Source organism: Microcebus murinus, chromosome 23 (assembly GCF_040939455.1).
Source record: "Microcebus murinus isolate Inina chromosome 23, M.murinus_Inina_mat1.0, whole genome shotgun sequence".
Taxonomy (NCBI): domain Eukaryota; kingdom Metazoa; phylum Chordata; class Mammalia; order Primates; family Cheirogaleidae; genus Microcebus; species Microcebus murinus.
Window position 1 is genome coordinate 31,767,190 of NC_134126.1, and position 23,824 is coordinate 31,791,013.

Sequence of the window (23,824 nt, forward strand, 5' to 3'; positions counted from 1 at the left end):
AGCTGGGACTACAGGCATGCGCCACCATGTTTGGCTAATTTTTTCTATATATATTAGTTGGCCAATGAATTTCTTTCTATTTATAGTAGAGACGGGGGTCTCGCTCTTGCTCAGGCTGGTTTCGAACTCCTGACCTCGAGCAATCCGCCCGGCTCGGCCTCCCAGAGTGCTAGGATTGCAGGCATGAGCCACCGCGTCCAGCCCTCCAGGAAAGTTTTGGGCCAGAATGCAGGAGGCTGAGCCCAAGAGGATCTGGAACAACATGTGTGCACCCGGGGCGGGCCCCGATAGCCTTGGAATGCTGGCTGCAGTTTCCTTTCTGAGAGAGCGTGGAGGGCAGGATTGCATGGCCTCGTGGAGGGGTGGCATTTATGCCCCGGAGACTCGGAACCATTCGGTAACTGCTGAGTGCTTTAAAAAAAATGTTTTTAACACATTAATTCACCAGCCATGGAACTTGTGAATGGTCGACCTAAGGGTTTGGGATGTTGGCGGCATGAAATTCTTTCTGTGTCCTGGGTGTCCCTGCTGCACCACCATCGGGGCTGGTCAGCTTTGACCCACTTCCCAGAGAGGATGATGTGTCGCCCGGCAACACTCACACCCTGCTGATGCAGTGGCAGGTGTCTGTGGGATGTCAGGTCAGGGTGGGGGACCTGCAGGGTCACTCGGGTATTTTTCACCCTGTGGCCTTGGCCTCATTAGCTCATATTCTAATCCACCCACCCACTGGCCCCGGACTAGGACGATCCACATGGCAGTTTCTGGTGTCTGACAGTCCAGCCATCGGAACGTGCTATTTATTGGCAACCAAAGCTCATGAGACGTGCAGTCCATGCACAGCAACCAAAGCTCATGAGACGTGCAGTCTCACGGTGCCTGGAGGTGCCCTGAGCTTCTGATTCAGGCAGGATTCGATTACGCAGAGCGTCGCCTTTGTGCGGGGCCTTTCGGAACGTGTTCCCGCGCTGTGGGGCTGCACAGCCCCGTGTGAGCTGACCAGAGTGCACCTGGGCTGGGACAGGGAGACCCGGGTCCTCGGCCACTCAGTCACTGTCTCTCTTTGGGTCTCAGTGCCCTCATCTGCACATTGGAATTTAACACACTGTGCTCTGCCTGTCTCACTAGAATGGAGTAAAGATCAAAACAGAGAATGAGTCTCCAAAAGCTTTGAAAGGGAAAGGGGTCATCGCATGGCCCCTCGAATGCAAAGGCAATTGTCGTCGTTAATTACGTCTGTTCACTCCTTTTCCCAGCCGTGCTGGGCAGCAGAAAGCACCGCCTCCTAAGAAGAGATGCCCAAAGAACGCTTGGTCTCCAGTGGGAGAACAGGGCCCCGGGCCAGGCGAGGTGCAAAGGGGACAGGAGGAAATGGCTTCGAGGCTCAGGGGCAGATGGACTCGGGGGCAGCTTGGACGTGGGGTCTGCGAGACTCGGCCTCTAGGACCGCAAGACCTTTTCTGTGCCACGGTCCAGGCTTCCAGCCGCCCCTGGTGGCCCCCCCCCAGTTTGGCCTTGCCCTTCTGTTCCTGGCCCCTCTTGCTCTCTTTGGACGGTGCCCTCAGGGGCCAGAAGGGCCTGTGACCCTCTTGGCCAGGGACGGCAGAATCAAGACTTTGCAGCCCTTTGGCTGTCCTACACGCTAAATGCACCCACAGCCCACCTAACATCTAACTTCTTCACTGTTACGATTTCTCAGTGATCACGTCATCTCTGGGAGTTTGGGGGAATGGAGACAACTAATGCACAAGTCATTTCTCTGTTTGTGAATAAGAGCTGTGACAACGGTGGCGATGTCATATTGCATTTTGCAGCCCAGTTATGCATGGATGGCTGTGCAGCAGTGATCACGATGTGCAATAGGAACGAGTGAATCCTGCAGACACATTGCTGAGCTGCAGAAGCCAGACACAGAAAAGACCCTCTACGGCCTCCCTTTCTGTAAAGTTCAAAACCAGGCAAAATTAACATATGGGGTTAGAAGTCAGGCTAGTAGTTACCCTTGGGCATGGACAGTGACGGGAAGGGTATGAGGAAGGTTCTGGGATGACATTGTTCTGTGTCTCCAGCTGGGTGCTGTTTGGTTTGGGAAGGTTCACAGAGCTGCACGCGTGTGGAATTATGCACATGTCTGCGTGCATGCTACATTTTAATGAAATTAAAATAAAAATGTGAACATTTATTGATTTTGAATGTGTAATATGATTTCACATTTTGGAGCCAATACATACTTTTCAGGTCTCAAAACAGTCGGATCTCAAAACTATTTAGCAGTCTGGGCCATAGACATGCCATCTTCCCCCACTGGGCTGTGGCACAGCTCTGCCACCCAGGCCGGCCTGGGCATTGCAAAACTTCAGGATGATCCGGGAGGTCAGGGCCGTGGGCTGGAGCCGAAGGGCTTTGCCTGGCTGGGAAAAGCTCACCTCCAGCCCTCCCCAGAGCACCCTGGCCTCCTCCACCCCGCTGGCCTGCACACCATCACTTGGAATTTACCATGCGTGTCCCAGAAGGTCTGGTCCCTCGTGAACCTCTTTTGTGAGCCTCCAGCACTTGATGTAGCACCCAGGCAGAACAGGCATTCAATCAACACACGCTCCTTGCACTTCACTCTTGAAGTCCTCTTTGCTGCAGAGACCCGCCTGGATGGGTTCGCGCTCGGGTGGCTTCTCCAAGTACAAACTGAGTGGCACTGGAGATGCCTGCTCCCTCCCCAAGCCTCACTCTAATTATTTGTGCCATTAGGATAGGAATCCCAGGGTCACCGAGCTATGGTGAGGCTCAGACAGGCCAGCACAGAGCAGGTGCCTACGAGCGGTGTCCCTCTGCCCCCTCTACCCCCGGTGGCATCCTCAATCCCCGTCTGGCACAGAGCCAGTGAGAGGAGATCTTGGAAGCCGATGAGTAGCCCCTTCATTCCTCAACAGCGCCCCAAATAATGCACCACTTGGAAAAGTCAAAGAAACGCTAGCAATTTATTGATTTCCTACATTTCCAAAAGAGTAAATACATAGCGTATCACACGGGAAAACTGGGCCCGGCCAGAGCAAGGCTTTTGTACAAACATGAAGCAAGGGGCGGACGGGCTATAGGGAGGCTCCCCCTGCCCCCACCTACCGCTAGCCCCGGCCGTGCCCCTCCCAGCCACCCACCCCCCAGACGAGCCCCGAGGAGGACAGGCAGAGGGAACATCATGCCTCTTGGGTCCCCAGGAGGAGCGTGGAGTCTGGGTTGCTGGTCTGCCCCCCACCCCCGGAGAGGCTGCTGCTGGCCAATAACTGGATTTGTCTTCAGCACGGGACCTCCTGGGGTCAGGGTGGGGACAGAGCCTGTGCCTGTCTTCACTCGGCCTCAAATTGGAACTTCTTGTTTGGGGTGTCGATCCTGGTACGTGAGGTCAACGTGGACTTAAATTATTGAGACTGCCTCGGAGCCCAGCAAACTCCTTCTCTGGGAGATGCATCCTCAAGCCCTCTTGGTGTCACCTCTCCCAAAGTGACAGGCATGGGTCAGAGGCCTGGGTGACCAGGCCCACCTGGCTGGCCTGAGCGGGCACAAGCGGTTACCGAAGTCAGGCCTGGCCCACCCGCCCTCCTCGGCTCGCCGAGGGTTGAAAAGCTGCCTCTTTCCCAAGGCGGAGGGCTGGGCCCGCCAGGCTCTTCCTCCGGGGGACGAAAACGAGCCAAGAGGTCAGAGTGGTGCTAGGGGGAAGCGGCATCTCCCGGCTGACAGCGGTGTCACGGGTCACCTGCAGTGCGCACAGGCTGGGGCCGGGCGGCAGGTGCCCTGACAGGCTCCCTGTCACGCCCCCAGTGGGTTTCACAGAGAGGAGACGGGAGGGCCGAGTGCCAGGGAAAGGTGGGGACGGACGCTGGCTGCAGTGTGGGCTTGCTGGTGCCCTGAGATGACACTTCCCTGTCCTGGTCTATCCTAATTCTCTTCCTCCAGGGCTCCTGGGACCCCACACCCCCTTGCTGGACTCACAGCAGGTTTGGTGCGGAGCATCTTCCTGGTTAATTTCCACCCCCCACCCCTCCCCTCCCACAGGAAGCCTGAGCAGGTGCATGCCCCACCCCGGCCGGCCCCCTCTCCGCTGGGAACGAAGACGAACGGCCATTCCCTGCACACCTCTTTGGCTTCCTTGAGCGCCGTTTCCGCCTCCTCTGTCCCACAACGAGCCGGGCTTTGCCGGCCCCGTCTCTCTGGCTCCTGCTTCCCCCCGCAGACCTCACACAGCAAAGCCAGACAGGAAGCCCTGCTGTCTCTAGAAAACACACCCTGCCACCCCAGTCCTGTGGCACTGCAGGGAGGCGGCCTCATCAGACACACTAAACTTCCCACGCGATGCACCAAACCTCCCTGTCTGCAAAGCAGCCTCTCACGGGGGGCGGGGGGAGGTCAGCCCGGCCTCAGGGCCTCTTCCTGCCGCCCTGGGATGGCTGGCGGGAAGCCCACGGGCCTCCTGCATGGGGGGGAGCTGGCTCACTGGAGCCCCCCACCCTGGCACAGTGCCTTCCAGGACCCACAGGCAGCTCACCAGAAAGCACATGCCATCCTTGCCTATGAGCGAGAAACACGGGAGAGTCTCTTTCACCACCCGATGAGCTGCGCTGGAATAGCTTGCCTAGCGTTCTGCAGTCTGTGGTTATGGTTTTAGGCACGCACGCACGCACACACACACACACACACGCACATGCACATGCACACACACGCACACACATAGGCACACACACGCACACACATAGGCACGCACACGCACACACATAGGCACACACACGCACATACATGCACACACACACGCACACACATTTCCATTATACACATATATATATATACCATTTCTCAGGGAAAGAAGTATTGACATCAGACATAAGCCCCTTTAACTCAAGAAAGCCCCCCAACCCCCTCAATCCCCACTGCCTGCCAGTTCCCCCAAGGAAAAAAAAAATAAATGAAAGATATTTCCATCATCCTCAGTTTTCAGGTCTCCTCTCAGTCGCATTTGAACTTTTCCAAATACTGCACAGGATGGACAGAGTGACCCGTCCAGCAAGGCCTGAGGTCTTCTCAACTGGGTCAGATGTTTCTGGAAAAAGAGAAGGCCCCGAGTTAGCATTTATAGCAAGATGGTTCCACCCCGGTGAGTCCGGCCAATCCCGCCGCCTCTTCCCACTGTCATCTGCCCCGAGGTGCGCTCTGGCCTGAGCCTGGACTCGGGGCCACACCTGACGCGTTGATGGGTGGCTCCTGTGGATTGAGAAGCTTGTTACCTTCGCTCCCCCCCCCCACCCCGTCCACTCTGCTAATTGCTAAGCACAGAGACCGAGCTCATTAAGAATCCACTGAATTGGGCTGGGCGTGGTGGCTCACGCCTGTAATCCTAGCACTCTGGGAGGCCGAGGCAGGAGGATCGTTCGAGGTCAGGAGTTCAAAACCAGCCTGAGCAAGAGCGAGACCCTGTCTCTACTAAAAAAAAAAAAAAAAAAAAATAGAAAGAAATTAATTGGCCAACTAAAAGTATATAGAAAAAATTAGCCGGGCATGGTGGCACATGCCTGTAGTCCCAGCTACTCGGGAGGCTGAGACAGGAGGATCGCTTGAGCCCAGGAGTTTGAGGTTGCTGTGAGCTAGGCTGACGCCACGGCACTCACTCTAGCCTGGGCAACAGAGTGAGACTCTGTCTCAAAAAAAAAAAAAAAAAAAAAAGAATCCACTGAATTGAATCTTTTCTTCTTTTCTGTTCTTCAAGCTGTTGCAGCCCATCTACCAGGAAAGAGCGTCTGCGGTCTCATCTCACATCTGTCTGGACCGAAGTTACAGCCCGGTCTCCCCACCAGGACCCTCCGCAGGTGCCGGGGTTCGGGAGGGTGCTGGCAGGCAGCCTGCGCTAAGAAGGTCCCTGTGCCTGGCTCGCCCTGTCCTCGTCCCGGGCTACTTGCAGATGGCTCCAAACAGGGACAGCCTCTGAGGACCCTCTCCAGGGTCGATGACAGCTGATTTGGGGATCTGGCTGCGGTTCTCGGCCGGGCTGCATCAGAAATACTTCAGATGCTTGTTTAAAAATGCATTTTCCTGGACCCTAGACCACGGCTACAGAGTCAGAACGGCTGGGGTTGGGGCCAGGAGTGCGAGAGCCGCCCAGGTGACTGCAGTGAACAGGAAGGCCTGCGAGCCTTTGGCATAGAATCGCTTCTGAGGTTTTGGTCCCTAGAACCGTCAGCAGGAAATAAGCTTGTCCACCCTAGGCACGTGCAGAGACTGGAAAGTGGACTAGAAAAAGGATAAAAAAGTGAGCTATGAGTGGCTAACCCCAGAGTGACATATTCTATAATTTCTGTTGCATATATCGTATCGCATGCTGTCTTCCACGTGAATGGCACCGCCTGTCTTGTGCAGTGTGCAACCTACACATTTGTGCCTGACAGTCCTGCACAGAAACCTCTGGCCCTTCTGACATTACCAGGACATTGTGCACCCCTAATATCTTGTGGTGGGACGGCTCATGCTCCCGGCCAAGCTGTCTACACAGCTGCTGGCGTTGGCCGGAGCCAGGCTTTCAGCCAGGCCGAAGGAGGCTTCTGTGTCCCGGCCTGTCCGCGCTCTCTGAGACGGGCGGAGGCTGTTTGTTGCGGTGGTCCTGGAGGCATCCCTGGCCCTGCGGGAGGGGAGGTTCTTACCTGCAAGGTGAACTTGCTTGGACAGCCTCTTCCTAGAATCGGGAGGTGAAGTTCCTGAGGCTGTTGGCCCCGGCTAAGGTCCCCAGCATGTTCCTATCGAAACCTTGCTGCAAAGACAGAAACACCGACTGTGTGGCTCAAACGCAGCGTGGGGCTTGCTGTGGGGCAGACACTGCCCCCCCAGAGCACCCCCGGCTCATACGGCCTCTGGACACGCGTGTGTCCTGACCACTATGCACAGGTGTCAGGGGCTAGAACCGGCCACATGAGATGTGCAACCAGACATAGCGCCGCCGCTCTCCGTGGGTCGGGGAACGTGTTTGGGCTTCCATCGGCGAGATCGAAGTTCCCGCTTGTCTTTGTACGAAACCTGAATCAAGGCGTGAGGATTCCGGCCAGGACCCATGAGGTTAGAGAGGTTGTTGGCCGTTCCTCCTTCCGACCATCCCTGCCTGTCGTCGTTAATTCCCACAGGAGCTCTCGGGCAGGGTGGACGTGCGTTTCCCAAACACAGGAGCGGGCGGCCGGCAGTGAGGCCGCAGTGCGAGAAGGCTCTGCCTACTTGTCTGCTCTCCACCTCCGGCCCCGGAGCACCTGCTGCATGGAGACCGAGTCCTGCTCCTGTCATTTGTCCCAGCGAACAGCAGGTGCTCCGTGAACACGCTGGGGAGCGAGTGAGCAAGGACAGCATAACGTGACAGCAGCAGCAGGCCCGGGTCCCCTTGGGAACAGGGGGAGACGGCACAGGGGACTCAAAACAGCAGCTGGTGGGAAGCCCGGCTGCTCCCGAGCTTGTGCTCGTTTCCCCTGCAGACCTGCCTGCTGGGTCCTGCTGTGCTTGGCTGCATTTGGCAGATGGAACCAGGGCGTGAAAGGCACTGGATCCCTGCCTTGCTCTTGCTCTAACCCTAACCCTAACCCTAACCCTGACCCACCTGTCTAGCCAGAGTGCCCAAATGACCTGTCTGCCTTCTGTCCACCCTGTTTTCCAGTTGCTCCCACCCCAGGCCTCTCACCCATTTCCTTGGTTTCCTCTGCGCTCCACACACCCAGCACCCCTCAGAGAGCCCCGAGCCCAGAGATCCTGTCAGAGCGCGTATCACGCGATGCATCTGCACGCCCACGCTGTCTTGGTCTCTCAGCCGCTCTGGGGTCTGTCCCGTGCAAGCCTCACGCAGCTGGCTGGGGCAGGCCCCCTGCCTCCCTCTTCCACCCACCTGGCCTTCCCTCCTGGCAGGGAAAGGCTTTGCCGGGCCGGGAGGAACCACCCCGGCAGGGGTTGCTGACTGACGGGGCTCTTACCTGTCTGAGGACGCCCTGCAGCTCCTTGCTGGCCCACATGTCAGACAGGAGAAGGCGGGCGGCCTCCGCGGCCTTGGGCGAGGCACTGGGCAGGGGACAGGCGTTTGTAAGACGAGGTTCTAGCAGGCACGAGAAGGACGTCCCCCCTCCCGCCCTCGGCCCCTGGTCTTGGAGATGGTGGGGAGGGAGAGGCCCCAGGGGTGCAGGAGAGAGGAGCCCAAGTGGGGCGGGCTGAGCCCTGGTCGCTCTGCACAGTGGGGGCAACCCCAGCCCTGCCATACAGGGGCCCCAGGACTGTGCTCAGGGGCCATGGGGCGGGCAGGTGGGAGGGCCCTCCCCACCACAGCCCTTGTCCTGGGGGGGGAGGGCCTCATGGGGCAGGATAAAGCTCCCCTACAGTTGGGTCCGCTGCCCCTCTGAGGACACCGTGTCCGCGTCCCCCAGCTGAGAAGTGTGCCACCGCCCCTGTCCCCTCCGCATAGCCCGAGGCCTAGGTGCCGGGCCCCCGGCTCCACTCACTCTCAGCATCTAGAACTTCCCCAGCCCTGCCTCCCCCGCCCTGGGCATTTGCCCCGCTTGCTCGTGGAGAGCTGCAGGGCCCCTGCTTGCAGCAAGGCGGGGAGGGGTCGCCTGTCCCGCCGCGCACCTGCCGCGGCTCAGGTTGATGACGTTGTTGAGCATGCTGCTGGTGAGGAACTGCTTGGCCATCTGCGGCTGCGAGGCCATCAGGTTCCGCACGGTGTAGCAGGCCGAGGACAGGATGTCTTCGGACTTGTTGGTGTTGCCCGTGTGGCTGGTGAGGAGCCTGGTCACCTCTGGGAACACCTGGTTCCCTAGGAGACGGAGGGGTAGGGGCGCAGGGTCAGGACGACCCAGGGGAGGAAGGGTTCCCTCCGGGGCCCCGGTCTGGGGCCGCCTCCTGCCAGGCTCAGGGCTGGGAGCCCGGGCGGGGCCTCTGCAGACCTGCGCCCAGCCCCAGGGGACCGGCGGCCCTGTCTGTCTGCACACCTGTCTCTGGCAGGCCTCCCCTCCTGGGACGCTCCCCCCGGGGGGCGGTGACGAGGGCGACCCTGCAGCAGGCTCTGCAAGGCGAGGGGCCCGCCGCGCCCTGTCTGGGGGTGGGGGGAGGGACGGGTGGTCTCACCCATCACTCTGTGCAGCACCGGGTGGCGGGACATGTTGCTCAGCAGGGAGGCTCCGGACCGCACCACGTCCGAGTTGCCGGACTGCAGGAGGCGGGCGATGTGGGGCAGGCCCTTCTCCTTCAGCCCGATCAGCTGGCTCATGCCGCTGGACATCTGGGGAAGGAGAGCCCAGTGAGGGGCCCCGGCTCCCGGCTGGCCCCGCAGGCAGCAGCGGCCGGGAATCCCAAGCACAGGACCCCGGGGCCTCTCCCCTTCCGCACTGGAAGGGCCAGCAGGTGCGCAAAGACCTGCTCCCACGCGGACACCTACGGCGCACCCAGCGCCACCCGGAAGCTCCCGAGGGCAGGGACGTTTCAGCCCCGCATCTCCCTGGTGCCCGGCCCAGCCCCAGCATGCACCGGGTGTGCTGCCCCCGTCTGCAGGGTGAGCTCGGACGCCGTGTGAGCCGCGTGGACGCGGCCGGGGGAGGCCCAGGGAGAAGCAGGGAGCGGGGCCTGGCCCGTGGGCGGAGGCCGGGAGTCCGCAGGGGGGGGGCGGGGCTGCTCACCAGCCCCTTGCTGGCCGTCAGGTTCTGCAGGGCGCCCGCGCAGGCCTCCAGGGTGGCATCCTTCTTGCTCTTGGCCATGAGGTTCAGGTAGGTGCGGATGGCATCTGAGTGGTACAGCCAGCCGCTGCCCTTGGGGTTGGCCTCCTCCTCGGGCAGCGGGCAGTCGTAGTTGTTGTTCTGGGAGGAAGAGCAGGTCAGGGGGGAGGCCCGGAAGGGGCACAGCCCGAGCGTCCGGTCTTCGTCCCCCCAAGCTCGGGGGTGTGGCTCCGGGTGGGAGGGACCGAGGAAGGGCCCACCGAGGCAGGGGGCCTAGAGATGCACCCCGGCGCCCTTTCCTCTGTGCATGGGGGCCGCCCCGTGGGGATAGGGACAGGCTATGGGCCTGCAGACTGTGTCCAGAGGGCAGGGCACTCCCGGTGTCTCGGGCCCTCTGCCCCAGGGCGGCCCGGCCAAGCCTCCAGCGGTGTGAGGCTGCTCCGGGCCGTCACATCGAGACGCTTCTGCCCTTCCCAGAGTCAGAACGTGGGTTTGTGCCCCGTCCTGGGCCTCCAGGGTGGTCCGGGGCCTCGACTGCACAGCTGGGCCCAGCGGAGGAGGCCTGACCGTCCCTCTGCGGCACCTGCTGCCTCCAGGGAGACGGCCGGGAGGGCTCAGGAAACCGTGGGAGCCAAGGCCAGACAGGGGTCAGAGCTCTGGCTGCCCCCACATCCTCAAGGGCAAGGGAGAACATGGGTGAGACCCGGCCCATTACACAGTGAGGGAGACTGAGGCCTGCCAACAGAGGGCTGGAGCTTCGGACCTCTGGGGCAGTCTGGGCTCCCGCAGTCCCGAGCACACAGCTGGTCTCTGCGTGCGAGACGGAACGAAGGCCTGCTCCCCGGCTCCCGGGCGCAGCGTGAGCCCCACATGAGGCTGGGGTGTGGGCCCGGCCCCCAGCGCCGGGCTCAGGCTGCAGCAGGCCCGAGAGGAAAGGGCGGTGGGGCAGGGGGCCGGGCGCGGTGCTCACCATCATCTTGTCGCTCTTGTTGCTGAAGCAGCCGGTGGAGGACTTCTCGGTGTAGGCGTTGCGGGCGTTGTACTCCAGCTGGCGGTAGCGGGTGGGCACCTCGGCGTCCAGGCGGTAGGAGAGGTTGTGCAGGACGCACATGCAGTTCTCCACGGACTGCGGACAAGCGGGAGTCAGCGCCTGAGCCCCTGCCCGGCCCGGCGGGCTCCCGGCTCATCTCCTGCCCACACAGGCGGGAGCAGCGGGTGCCCCCCACACCCTCCGTCTGGAAATCGCTCCTGGGGACACTCGGGGACCTGGATCTGAACCTCTCACTCCCAGGCTATGTGAGCTTGAGCGGCTTGCCTCGGCTTTCTGGGCCTCAGTTTCCACCGCCTCCTGCACTGGGCGACGGGGAAGATGAAAGGGGGAAGTGCCCGCCATGGGCCCCACGCGTGGCAGGACACACGGACCTGGCCACTGTGTCGCCTGCTGTGGACGCAGCGCAGTGACAGGCGTCTGCCCTCCTGGAAGGGCCTTTTGGAAGCGGCCTTGGTGTCGCTAGGCTCCGAAGCCATCGAGCCCCCTGCCTCTGCCCTTCCCTCTCTCTGTGACCAGCCCTCGGCCTCCAACATTAAAGGTGCGAGGTCCGGCCGGGCGCGGTGGCTCACGCCTGTAATCCTGGCTCTCTGGGAGGCCAAGGCAGGAGGATCGCTCGAGTTCAGGAGTTCGAGACCAGCCTGAGCAAGAGTGAGACCCCCATCCCTACTATAAATAGAAAGAAATTAATTGGCCAGCTAACATGTATATAAAAAATTAGCCGGGCATGGTGGCGCATGCCTGTAGTCCCAGCTACTCGGGAGGCTGAGGCAGGAGGATCGCTTGAGCCCAGGAGTTTGAGGCTGCTGTGAGCTACGCTGACGCCACGGCACTCACTCTAGCCTGGGCAATAAAGTGAGACTCTGTCTCAAAAAAGAAAAAACTGTGAGGTCCACACAAGGCCTGGAGACTGGTACTCCGTAATGGCAGCCGGGCCCACACCGTTGTCGTTTTGCCGTGGTGAAGCCACCAGGCTCAGGTTTTGGGGCGGTGCAGAGGATTTGCATTGTTTGGCCACTGCTGGGGTTTGAGGGACTCGGGCTTCCAGGGTTAGGGTGACATAGGTGTAGGGGACGTTGCCCACTGGAACCAGGCTGAGCCTCCAAGCAACAAGGCTGACCTTGGAGGCCCTGCTGTCACTCCCAGGGGAAGAAGCAGGAGATAAAATCCCTCCTCCTGGAGACGGTGCTGAGGACCCAGGTGCCAGTCCCCTGGAGGTCTGGGGACCGCTGCACCTCCTCGTCTCCCACGTCACCGTCCTGCTGTGCTCGAAATATCCCAGCCTTCAGTCTACCCGCCCGCCACGACCTTTCCCCTCTGCCTCTTCGTGCTGGTGTGTTGGAAAATCCAGGGAGGGCAGGACGGTGGCTCTGCCAGTGGCGATTTTGGAGGCAGCGGGAAGACAGCGGTGGCAGAAGGAGCCTTGTCTCGGGGAGGACCAGCCCTGGGTGCAGCTGTGTGGATTGCTCCGGCCGCAGGGCAGGGCTGGCACCGCCAAGGATGGCGAGGCTGGCAAATGTGCGCTGGGCGCTTGGTCTGAGCCTGTTCTTTGTGTTTTTTTGAGACAGAGTCTCACTTTGTTGCCTGGGCTGGAGTGAGTGCCGTGGTGTCAGCCTAGCTCACAGCAACCTCAAACTCCTGGGCTCAAGCGATCCTCCTGCCTCAGCCTCCCGAGTAGCTGGGACTACAGGCATGTGCCATCATGCCCGGCTCATTTGTTCTATATATTTTTAGTTGCCCAATTAATCTCTTTCTATTTTTTTAGTAGAGACGAGGTCTCGCTCTTGCTCAGGCTGGTCTCGAACTCCTGACCTTGAGCAATCCTCCCGCCTCGGCCTCCCAGAGTGCTAGGGTTACAGGCGTGAGTCTCGGCGCCCGGCCTGCTCTTTGTGTTTTGCTTCTTAACTAATCGAGTCCTTCAAACAACCCGTGAGGTCCATGTGACCGCGGCCCTCTCCTTAGAGTTGAGAGTGAACTGGCAGCAGAGAGGTTAAGCAGGCAGCTGCTGTGTCCACTCAGTGTCTAAGTGAGGGAGAGGGAATTCGCACGGGCGCGCTGCCCCCAGCGCCTGCCTCTGTCGCCATGGCGGTAGTCCACATCCCTCCACTGCCCCAGACTCTGCCGCTGCCGCCCGGCCGGTCGCTGGGCCAGGCTCCAAAGGCACCCGGGAAGGGCAGCCCTGACTCGTGGGGTCTGGGAGAAAAGCGCCAGGACGGGGAGTCCAAGGAGCCACCCTCACTGGTTGCAGGTGTGGCTCTGGGCTTCGGAGCCCTGGACAGGCGGACGGATGGGGGTGTCGGGGAGCTGGGGGGACGGGGGCTGCGCGCTCACCTTGTCGTCGCAGCGGCTGGCCGCCACGCAGTTCTGCACGTAGGCCATGAGGGAGTCGATGAGCCCCGAGTAGTTGCGCATGGCGTGGCGGCCCGCGTCCGCCGAGCTCAGGTTCCTGGGGGACGGCAGAGAGCGTGGGGTGCAGAGAAGGTGGGGACAAGGGGGTGTGGCGGGGCAGGCAGAGGGGAGAACAAGCAGAGAGAGAGGATGGTGGAGGTTGGAGGGTGTGTTAGGAGGAGGAAGGAAGGAGGGGGAGAGGAAAGGAGTGAAGAGGGGCAAAGAAAGGAGGAAAAAGGAAGGAGAGAAAAGTCATTTAGCCCATCACGCCTCGCCCTGGCAGAGGCTGCAACGTGGTCTCGGTTGAACCCAGTTCTCGCTCTTCCGTCTGCCCGGGTGGTCCCCGGGTACGTGGTTTTATGGCTGTCACTGGCTCCATGTGGCCACGGCTCCTCTGCAGCTGACAGCCCAAGGCTCACAACTCGGCCACTAGTGGCCACGCACAGACCGGGAGCAGTGAGCTCCCTGCCTGCCACTCTCTTTCTGGGGTGCAGGAAGCAGCTCGTGTGTGGGGTGCTGGATTGGGGATGGAGCGGAGGGTGGGGACCAGACAGCCCTCCCCATGCAAGCGTGCTCTTTGCAGCAGTGGGCTCCTTCCCGGGCAGCGTGTGCCCATCTGCCTGGCGCAGGGGGGCGTGTGGCAGCCCTGCAGCCCCATGAAGTCCTTAACTGCACTGGTGTTTTTCGTGTCCCCAGCTTCCCCCCTCTCTGGAGGCTGCTGCTGGGGGCTGGCAGGGAGACGCACAAGTGGAGACACGGAGGCACGTGCCGACTTCACTCTGGAAAGGGGTTCTCAGGGGTTGGGGAACAGCAAGGCGGGCCCCTCGAGGGGGCCTTTCTCTACCAGCTCTAAGCTCTGTACCAGCGGCCCAGTCCCCACCAGCTTGGACACTCCGCTCCCAGAGCGAGCACGCCCACCAGCCCCACGGGGGCCGTGCCACACCCTGGGCGGGGCCCAGGGAACTCTGGGCAGAGCAGTGGCATCTCCATGCCAATAGATATGGCAGACGGCTGAGCACCGCAGCCGGAAGTGACTCACGGGCAGCCACATCAGTAGACTTTTGTCTGAAAGAATGCTCTTCAAGATGCTACAAGAAATGCATTTTTCCAGGGGGCGGAGGAGAAGGAAATGGTCGAACCAGTTCGGATGTTCAGATCCAGGCATTTCCACTCTTAGATTCCTAACTAACGTCTGCTGTGCCCCCTCAGAGGAGGCGGCAGGGTCCCCAGCCCCGTCCAGGTTCAGGGAAATTAGGGACACCTGGGCCCCGTGTCTCGGCATCTGCCCGCGAGAGCCGGTGCCGGGTTCTGCTGTGTTCCGTGTCCTGGCTGGGTGCTGGCTGAGATGGGGCCTGGGGCTGGGGCAGAAGGACCCCTTGGGTCCTCTCCTCTCACCTCAAGCAGCCCGTGGCATTGAAGAAGACCTCAGGGTCCACCACGTCCCGGGACATGTTGCTGTTGCCGTCGCGCCAGCCGGAGTAGGGGATGATGACTCGGTCGGCCAGAACGGGCAGTGCATCCGCGATCAGCTCCTCCTTCAGCTCATCGGTGGAAGACAGGTTCCAGAGCAGCCCTGGGGGGCGCGGGCCGTCAACCCACAGGTGCCAGGCTCAGGGGCCCCAGCCCAGGCTCTGGCAGACAGGCCCTGCTTCAGTGTCACCTTCCAGGTGGGCCTGGTCTATCAACCCTATCGTCTGCTTCCTGAACCCGTTTCTCAGCATTTTCGCTAGACTGCAGGTTCTTTGAGGGCAGGGAGCATCTCGGAGCTCTCTGTCTAGGTCCAGACCGTGCATATGGAAAGTTACCAGAAACCATTTGATCGGTCAGTGGCTTTTAACATACATTTCGGAACTCCGAATCTTCTAATGTTCTCTATTTCCCATCTGCAAGCCTTTCTGGAAATACTTGTCAACTGTTATTCTGCAGTCCAATTTGAGGTCTTCATGGTGACAAAAAGCACCTGCACCCCCCACCTGGAGTGCTTAGCGTGTCTTTTGGACACAGGGCAGGTGCATAAGACTCGTTAACCCCTCCCCTGCCAGTCTGACTCTCTCCCCATCACCTGCAAATCCGAGGGCCTGGTGAATATGGGTCCTGCCTGGACACTGGCCTTCTTCCAAGTGCCCTCTAACCTCAGAAAGACCATGACCCGTGATCCTTGTGGGTATGCACGTCACCCAGGGTCACCATCTGGACGCCACTCACGAGGCCAAGGCCATTGGACTCCCAGGATAGTAGCCCTGGGCCAGATCTGTGCAGCTGTGCCTTGGCCTGTCCCCAGCTTGGGGCTGCAGCCATCAGCCTTGCACAGGTCCCCACCCTCCTGGCTCTCCGTGGCGGGGGCGTCCTACCGGTCAGTTGCTTCTGGATCTCGGTGTTCCCGGTTCTCCTCAGGAGGTTGACGGCCTCGCGGATCCCGTTCTGCCGCCGGGTCTCCAGCTTGTTGGTGGTGCTGCGGAACACCAGGTTGCGCAGGGCCCCCGCCGCGGCCTGCTGGACGTTCTGGTTGGGGCTGCGGAGGAGGTCCACCAGCTTGCAGATGCCTCCCAGCTGGTAGACCTGCCGGGAGAGAAGCACCACGCCGCCTGGTCAAGGGAGGGAAGCCTGACCTCCTAATTCTCTACCCAAAGTGGATTTTTCTCAGACCAAAAAAAAAAAAATATATGCTGTAGTTCAGAAGCATCTAAGTCAACCAAAATAAACAAGCAGTGTGAGGTCACGGTAACTGACCCAGACCAGGAGCCACAAGGCCTGGATTCAGATCCTGGGTCGCCCAGTCCCAGCTGGGAGACCCTCCTCCTTCCTGAGCCCTACTTCCTTCCTTTGCAGAATGGTGGTGAGGACCAGATGAGACAATGGATATAAATACATTTCAAACTCCTAAAGCAGGACACAGACATAAGGAAGACTCTGCTGTGGAAACTCTTTCTCCTGCAGTAGAAATCTTGATGCTAACTAACCCTGGACTCTAGCAACCCGTTTATGTCACTATACCCTTCGGGTGAGTTGCGGAGCCCTGTGGGAGTCCTCCCTGCCAGCCAAACGTGGGAGGCAGGAACAAGCCCAGGTTTCCACCATAAGATGCCTGGGGAGAGGGAAGGGGGTAGGAGGATGGGAGTCGAGGGTGGGAGAGGTCATGCTCTTCAGTGGAACTGGAGAAAGGCGATTTCTGCTGAACCCACGGCTAGCACTGCAGTGTCTCTTCCATGACCAGTGGAGGAAATGCACCTGTCTAATGTCCACTCAACCAGAGGGCTTTGCTCTGCAGAAGGCTGAGATGCCCAGCTCAGCCCTAGGGCAATGCGAGGGCCTCTGGCAGCTGGGCAGGGTGAGACGGAGCCAACGGCAAATGCCCGCACCCATCTCTAAACGCAGGGCCAGGCCCTGCACAGGCCTACCGGGGAGGAGGGTGTGCAGCCAGGTACCTGTTGCTTGGCAGATTCATCCTGGAAGCAGGTGTGCTGGATGTAATAGGCCCCAATGGCCTGGTACTTCTCATCCTGGGAGCTCAGGTACTGCACCGCCTTGGGGATGGTCAGCCCGCTGCACTCAATGTCCTCACTGCAGATCCTGTGGGGAACGGGCAGTGGCGGATGCTTACAGGGGGAGCTGGGAGTCCTGGAGACGGGGCTCAGAATTCCTCCTTGCACGCCTGTGCTGCCACAGCCTTCTCTGCCCTCCAGGGAGTCAGAACACGGCAGGCCCAGGCCCACTTGGAGACCAAGCACCCTTAGAACAGCTCAGCTCCTTCAGAGGAGGCAGACGCACACCCGCTGGCTTTCCACTGTGAGAACACGGGCTCTGAGAGGCTCTGGCTGTGGTCAGCGTCCAGGCAGGCAGGTTATCTCAGCACTGAGGAAACACTCCACCCTCTTCCCTGCGGGGAAACTCCTCACTCACCCTTCCATCTCTCAGGTTTGTGCCCAGTATTGGGAAAATGAAAGACCATGGCTGTGAGCACATCCATCCACCCATCCATCCATCCATCCACCCACGCATCCATCCATCCACCCATCCATCCACCATCCATCCACCCATCCATTCACCATCCATCCACCCACCCATCCATCCATCCACCATCCATCCACCATCCATCCACCATCCATCCACCCACCCATCCATCCATCCACCCATCCATCCACACATCCACCCATCCATCCATCCATCCATCTATCCATCCATCCATCCATCCATCCATCCATCCATCCATCCATCCACCCATCCTTCCACCCATCCATCCATTCACTCATCCTTCCACCCATCCATCCATCTACCCATCTATCCATCCACACATCCATCCATCCATCCACCTATCCATCCATCCATCCATCCATCCATCCATCCATCCACCTATCCATCCATCCATTCATCCATCCACCCATCCATCTACCCATCTATCCATCCACCCATCCTTCTACCCATCCATCCATATACCCATCTATCCATCCACACATCCATCCATCCATCCATCTATCCACCCATCCTTCCACCCATCCATCCGTCCACTCATCCTTCCACCTATATATCCATATACCCATCTATCCATCCACATATCCATCCATCCATCCAGCCAGCCAGCCAGCCAGCAATCCTTCCACCCATCCATCTATCCATCCCCAAGTCTGGCTCTTCTTACACAAAAACTCTCACATCCACCTCTTCTTCCCATCCTCATGGCCCCCACTTTCCTACTGATGATGACCATGCTCGTGACTGATCAGCAGCAATAGACCCTCTTTTCCAAGCTCCCCCACCCAGCGTTTTATACCTCTTTATCCGAGAAGTGGTCCTAAAACCCTGTTCACTGTGCTGTTCCCCGGCTCAGAAAAAATCAGCAGCTTCTCCATATTACAGGTTCAGGTTGAACCACAGGAACCGGCTGATAGCCTTGTTTGAGCCACAAAACCAGAAACTAATACCCTGATCACCTGGCTCCACTGTGTCCTCTTGTACATTCCGAGCCCCTTAACAAGGGTCCCCTGACCAGGTCCCAGGCACACCTGAAGGGAACCCCTCCTGGAGGATCCTCTCCAGCTCCCACGGTGTTGAGGCACAGGCTGGCGACCGACTGTGTCCTGGTTCCCAACCGAGATGGAGCGTTGTCCCCGTGCAGGGGCAGACCCTTCTGTGGCACCTGGCTCTACTCCACTAGATATCCCTCGGCATTTATAGAGTGAGCCCTCTCCTCATTTGTACTAGATTCACGTTCTCAATACCAGGTGCTTGATAAATATGCATGATTTTAGGCACAACAACCCAACTTCGTTTCTAGAAAAATCACCCAAAGGTTAGAGCTCTCTGTCCCTGGGCCAGCAGTACCCCTGCCCTGCATTGAGAGACTGTCACCCTGCGTCCGTCAGTCAAATGTCACCTCTAAATGGCTTGTCACTCATCCCCTCCATATCTTACCTAGACCCTCCACTCAGGGCCTCTGGTTGGGGCAATAAGCCAGGGCCAGACGCTGCCCTGATCAGCCTCCTAGGGCGTGGAGTTTCCTAGCCCCTCTCCAATCACCCTGAGCGCACCCTGTAGCCTTTCAGCGGTTAGGAGAGGGCTGGCTCCCTAGCGGGGCTCTGTTTATTTTCAGAACACTGCGGTACCAGCAGGGAGAAGCACAGGATGTAGAGGCAGCCGTGTGGCCTTGGGTGAGCTACTTAGCATCTCTGGGCCTTGTTTCCTCCTCGGGAATCCTGGCACCTGCCTGGAAGGGGTTGTGAGAATTAAGGATGGAGAATGCAAGGCTCCCGGTCGCTAGGAAAGGCAGTTAATCGCGTAGCTCCAGAGCAGCTCGGGGCCGTCCTCAGGGCTGTGTCCCTGTGCTCACCCCAGAGACTGGCGTGTAGCAGATGCTCAGTAAGTGTTTGCTAAATAAATTAGTGACAGAGATCATTCCGGTGGTGAGGAAGGACAGTGGGAAGGTTCACGCCACTCTGAGCCCCGAAGGGCAGGCACAAGGTCACGCACGACACCCAGGTGCCATGGGCTCCTTGCGGGACAGCCCATTCGGTCTCCGTTCTTCCCACTGGGCAATGGCCCTTCATCCTTTATGTACAGGAGTTGTGCTCTGTTCCTTAACATTGGATTGTGTCCCTCTGTTTTCTGTCTGTCTGTCTTAGTCATTCTCTGGAGTTACCTGTCTTAGCACCTGTAACCCATTCTGTCCCTGCAGTACACACCAACGCATGTTCCTGTACTCTTTCGGAACACAGATAGAGACTGACATGCCTCAGATCAGAGGTTCTCCAGCTCTAGCGTGAACCACAGTCACCCAGGCGGCTTGTTAGGACACCGGGCCCCTCTCCCAGTGTTTCTGAGCCAGTAGGCCTGGGTGGGGCCCAAGAATAGGCATTTTCAACAACTCCCCAGGGGATGCTGATGTTGCTGGTCAGGGGGACACATTTTGCGAGCCACTGGCCGAGCCAACCTCCTCTGATTAGCCTCCCTTTCCCCACCGCCTGTGGCCTGTCAAACCTCCACGCTGGGTTCCATCTCCCCATTCACCCCGAGAGCTCCCGGAGGTCAGGGGCCTCCCCACACGGTGAGGCTGTGTCTCCTGCCATCCTGGGAGCCCCTTGCAGAGCACGGCCAGGCTCGCGGCCCCCGCCCGGCGCCCCGCCCTGGCCTAGAAGCACTCACTTGGAGCTGGCCCTGGAGTGGCCGAAGGACAGGTCCTTGTTGCAGGAGATGGGCGGGACGTACACCGGGTCCTGCTTGGAGGCGCAGGAGGGCGGGCGCACCGGGCACTTCTTGACGGCCTTCTGCCCGCTGCAGGTGCTGTAGAAGCTGTAGCGGTTCTGGGTGTTCTTGTGGCCCTTCTGCAGCGTGCCCTTGCGCAGGGTGCCCCTCGGGTCGCAGTAGAGGTCGGGCTCGCTGCGGCTCGCCTTGATCTTCTGCATGAAGCAGATGTCGCTGCCCGCCCCGGTGGTGGTGTAGCTGCCCCGGGGGTAGCGGCACGCCCAGTTCTCCATCTGGCTGTAGGAGCTGAAGCGCCTGTTGTCCGGCTCCCGCTTGAGGGTCCCGTTGTAGATCTGGGAAAAGAGAGAAGGGCTCCGTCGAGGTTCCTGGGCAGGGATCCCGGGTCCAGCCGGTCCTGGGCTACACCCCTCCCTCCGCCCCACATGATGCTCGGGGAACCCAGGACGTCTGCAGCGGGAGGAGCCTCAGCCGTCACCTGATACACTGCTCTGCACACCACAGGCCGTGGCCCATCATGGGCCATGAAATCGATTTAGCAGACTGTGACCGCCATTTTAAACAGTATTATTTGAATAGTATTATTTAAAACGGCGGTCACAGTCTGCTAAATAGAGTAATAAATCCTGGAATATAAAGTGTCAGAGCGCAAAGCAGGTAGGAGAGACGTGGACTGTTCTGTGAGACGGTGTATGGGCACTGGACCGCAAGGTCAGAGGTGTCTCTTACTGTGGGATGCAGTCAAAAAGGCTGGACAGCCGCTGACCTGGTCCCGCACAGGCACGGCCCTGGAGGGGGGTGAGTTGCAGGCCCAGAGGGAAGAGGGGACTTGCAATAGCCGCTCAGCGAGGCAAGGGAGGAACCTGGGCCTGAGCCTGTGTCTGCAAGGCCTGCAAGTCCTCACCCCATAGCCGTGCCATGCCCGGGGGCCAGAGGCTTGGACATAGCCAGCCTTCCGTGGTCACCTGTGCTCAGCACACGGAAACTTCTATGCCGGCCAGGACTGTTGTGTACTGTTCTTTCCTGCTAAACTCTTCACCTGGCCTCCCCCCTGCCAGGGCAAGGGACTGTCAGCTGGGGGCCCCCTGGGCACACGGAGGAAAGCCCCTCTCCGGCGCTTCGTTGCCGGGCTGGCAGTGGGAGAAGCCGGGCAGAGGCTCAGCCCAGCAGGAAAACGTGGGATGGACAGTGAGGCGTTCCCCGGGCTCTGCGAGGGCCCCGCCGGGAGGAGCCCCGGGGCTGGAGACCGTGGGAATTCGCTCTGGAGCAGAACCGTCCGCGGAGGACGTTCCCAGGAGCTCGCATGCCGGTGGGTCCGGCCTGCCGGGACTTGTCCTCAGACCAGAGGATCAACATGGAGCCTGATCAAGTGTCTCCGCACAGGTGCTGGCTTGGGGCTCACCTTTGCTGGGATGAGCTAGGGCCAAAGCCAGCAGCTTGGAGCCTGCCCACCTCCCCCTGAGAGAAAGCATGAGAGTGCGTGTGCGTGTGTGCGTGCGTGTGCGTGCATGTGTGCAGGGCAGGTCCTCCGGCAACTGGGTACTTCTCCTCCGCACCAGACATGGCCACAGAAGGCCAGGGAGGGGCTGGGTCCCCTTCACACCACAGGGAGCCGTGGAGCGCAGGGACCTCTGTGGTCTGAGCTCCTGGAGTGTCAGGCTGCCAGCCAGATGTGGCTCGTGAGACCCAGAAGCCGCAGACTGCCTGCCTTGGCAGTGGCCTGCCCATCTCCTTCTCCCACGCACCCAGCTGTGTGCTCAGGCAGGTGGGATTTTCCTCCCCAAGCTGGGGCAAACCGGCCTACCCCACGGGGAGGTGGCTCGTGGGGGTGGGGACAGCACGGGGCAGAGGGAGGAGAGCCGGGCGGTTTCTGAGCATTTGGACGAGGAGGGAGCCCCTTGCAGACTACGGGCAAGATGCGCAGCCCGGCAGCCCCTGCTTGGAAAGGGCCACTCCCTCCGTCGCCCTCTGGGGCGGGACGGTGGCGGGCGGCTCCTGGAGGCAGAGCCACGCACTGCCCAGGGCGAAGGCCGCTGAGCCGTAGATGGAAGTGCAACAGGAGCGCCCTTGTTCTCAGAAAGTGACACGCCCGGACGTCTTCTCGGGCACCCGAGGAGTCCAGATGCGCGTCCTGGCCCCGGCCCAGCGGGGATGCGATCATGCTGATTAAGCCTGACGGAGGCTCCGGGCTCCGCTCCCCCGTGCTGGGAAAGGCAGCAGCTGCCGCCTGCCAGGTCCTGGCGAGGGTGGGCTGCCCGCGGGGAGCGGCGCCAGCCCTGCCGCAGGGGAGCCGGTGATCACGGTGGGACGGCAGAGACGCCCCCGTGGGACCGAATTTCCTGGGCCCCACCGGCCACGCCCGGCGGTGTCACCCACCCTGGGAGCCCCCCCCCACCAGCCCCTGGTGTCACGGTGCCGGTGGGCTGAGGACGGCTGTGGGTGACCCTCTCGTGCCACCAGGGTGCTTTGCTGTCGCTTCGACAAGCAGGAGAGAAGCTCCCCGTCCTCCCCCAGCACCACAGAGGGGCCTGGTCCCCTCCAAGGCTCGGGAAGGCAGGCTGCCACCAGCCCTGCCAGCGTGGGTGGCCTGTGGCTTGCTGAAGCCTGGAGTCCCTACGGCCCAAACGGCAGCTGCACCTGCTGTCTGGGTTCAGGCCTCGAGCTCGCCGGAGAGGACGACCCAGTGGTCAAGAACACAGACCACCCTGCCTTGCCAGTTGCCCGATGGGTGGTGCCCTTGAGCGTTACTTAAGCCCAACGTGCCTCAGTTTCTCCATCTGTAAAACTAGGGTCGTACCCAACACCTAGGGTTGTTGGGAGAATTTGATGAACTGTTCATAAAGCGCTTAGGATGGCACATGACATAAGTGTTCGGCGGGACATTCTCATCCCTCTGACTCTCGGGTCCAGGACAGGCCAGCTGCCTTTCGGGCCCAGATCCTACAGGAGGGCTCACGTCACCCCCGCCAGGCCTAAAGGTGCTGCAGGTGGGCACGTGGGCCGGGAAAGGAGCACGCAGCGGGACCAGAGGCCCCTGCTGGGTCTCTCCCACGGCCACAGCAGGTCTAAATGTGTCTCGGAGAGATGGAGGCGTCACACCCGGGGCAGGACAATGCCCCAGGCATCGCAGCGTGTGCAGGGCCCCGGGCTCCGCGCCCTAAATGCCTGCAACGCCCCGCAGTCACCATCACCGGCACAGACGCCCCCGCACGGCTCCCTGTCCCGTCTGCCAGGTCCCGGGAGAGCAGCTGTGGCCGGAAGGGAATGCGCGGGCGGCGCTCAGGCACCCGGCACAGGTGGCCGGGCCGCTCTCCCGGCCACACCCCCTCACCCAGATACCGATCTGCTGGCAGCGTCCTCCTCTTGGAATACAAAGGACAGTGACACACACACACAAACCCTTGTCTGGCTGTTCCACGCTTCCTTGGGAAGCCCCAGCCCCAGGTGGGACGGATGGATGGGAACATTCCAGAGGCTGGAAGCTCGTGGCGCGGGGCAGAGCTGACCGCTCAGCTGGGCGCGAGCTGGGCTGGCCAGGCAGGTGGAGCCAGGGTGTGCCCAGAGAGACGCTTGGGAGACCAGGGGGGCTCCGGGGCACACCTGGAACCGTGATCCAAGGCGGGGCAGGGAACTCTGTCTGTAGCCAGGAGCCCCCGGCCGGTCCCTGCTCTGCTGCCCTCCTGCCGGTGACGTAGGGCTTGCAACTCGCCGTCCGTCCGTCCGTCCATCTTCCTTCTCCCCCTCATTCTGGGAGAAGTGCGGGGTTAACCCCACACCGAACGCTCCCTCTCTCCCTGTTCCCCCGGAAGCCGGGAGGCTCTCAGGGTCAGCCCCTTGCTTTGCGGGCAGGGAGCCAGAACCAGAGGGCGACTGGACCCCAAGGGGAAGCCGCACAAGCCCCAGACCCAGGGCCTCAAAGAGCTGAAAATAGCCAGTATCCCCCCGAGAGAGCCACGCAGTCTGGAGGGCCCCCCCTAAACTGGAAAAG

At 60.5% G+C, this 23,824-nt stretch overlaps 1 protein-coding gene across 1 annotated transcript in view; it reads right to left on the reverse strand.

The window, feature by feature from the left end:
• Positions 1–4,188: 4,188 nt before the first annotated feature.
• Positions 4,189–23,824, reverse strand: part of PKP1 (plakophilin 1) — a 44,693-nt gene continuing 25,057 nt past the window's right edge. Inside the window, exons 3-14 of the mRNA XM_012744319.3 lie at positions 19,780–20,171; positions 16,569–16,713; positions 15,495–15,702; positions 14,539–14,716; positions 13,087–13,201; positions 10,678–10,833; positions 9,672–9,848; positions 9,124–9,277; positions 8,626–8,812; positions 7,980–8,064; positions 6,678–6,784; positions 4,189–5,086 (exon numbers count right to left, since the gene is read on the reverse strand). Of these exons, the coding sequence (XP_012599773.2) occupies positions 6,710–6,784; positions 7,980–8,064; positions 8,626–8,812; positions 9,124–9,277; positions 9,672–9,848; positions 10,678–10,833; positions 13,087–13,201; positions 14,539–14,716; positions 15,495–15,702; positions 16,569–16,713; positions 19,780–20,171 (1,872 nt within the window). The 3' untranslated portion in view covers positions 4,189–5,086; positions 6,678–6,709. The remainder of the gene's footprint in view (positions 5,087–6,677; positions 6,785–7,979; positions 8,065–8,625; positions 8,813–9,123; positions 9,278–9,671; positions 9,849–10,677; positions 10,834–13,086; positions 13,202–14,538; positions 14,717–15,494; positions 15,703–16,568; positions 16,714–19,779; positions 20,172–23,824) is intronic.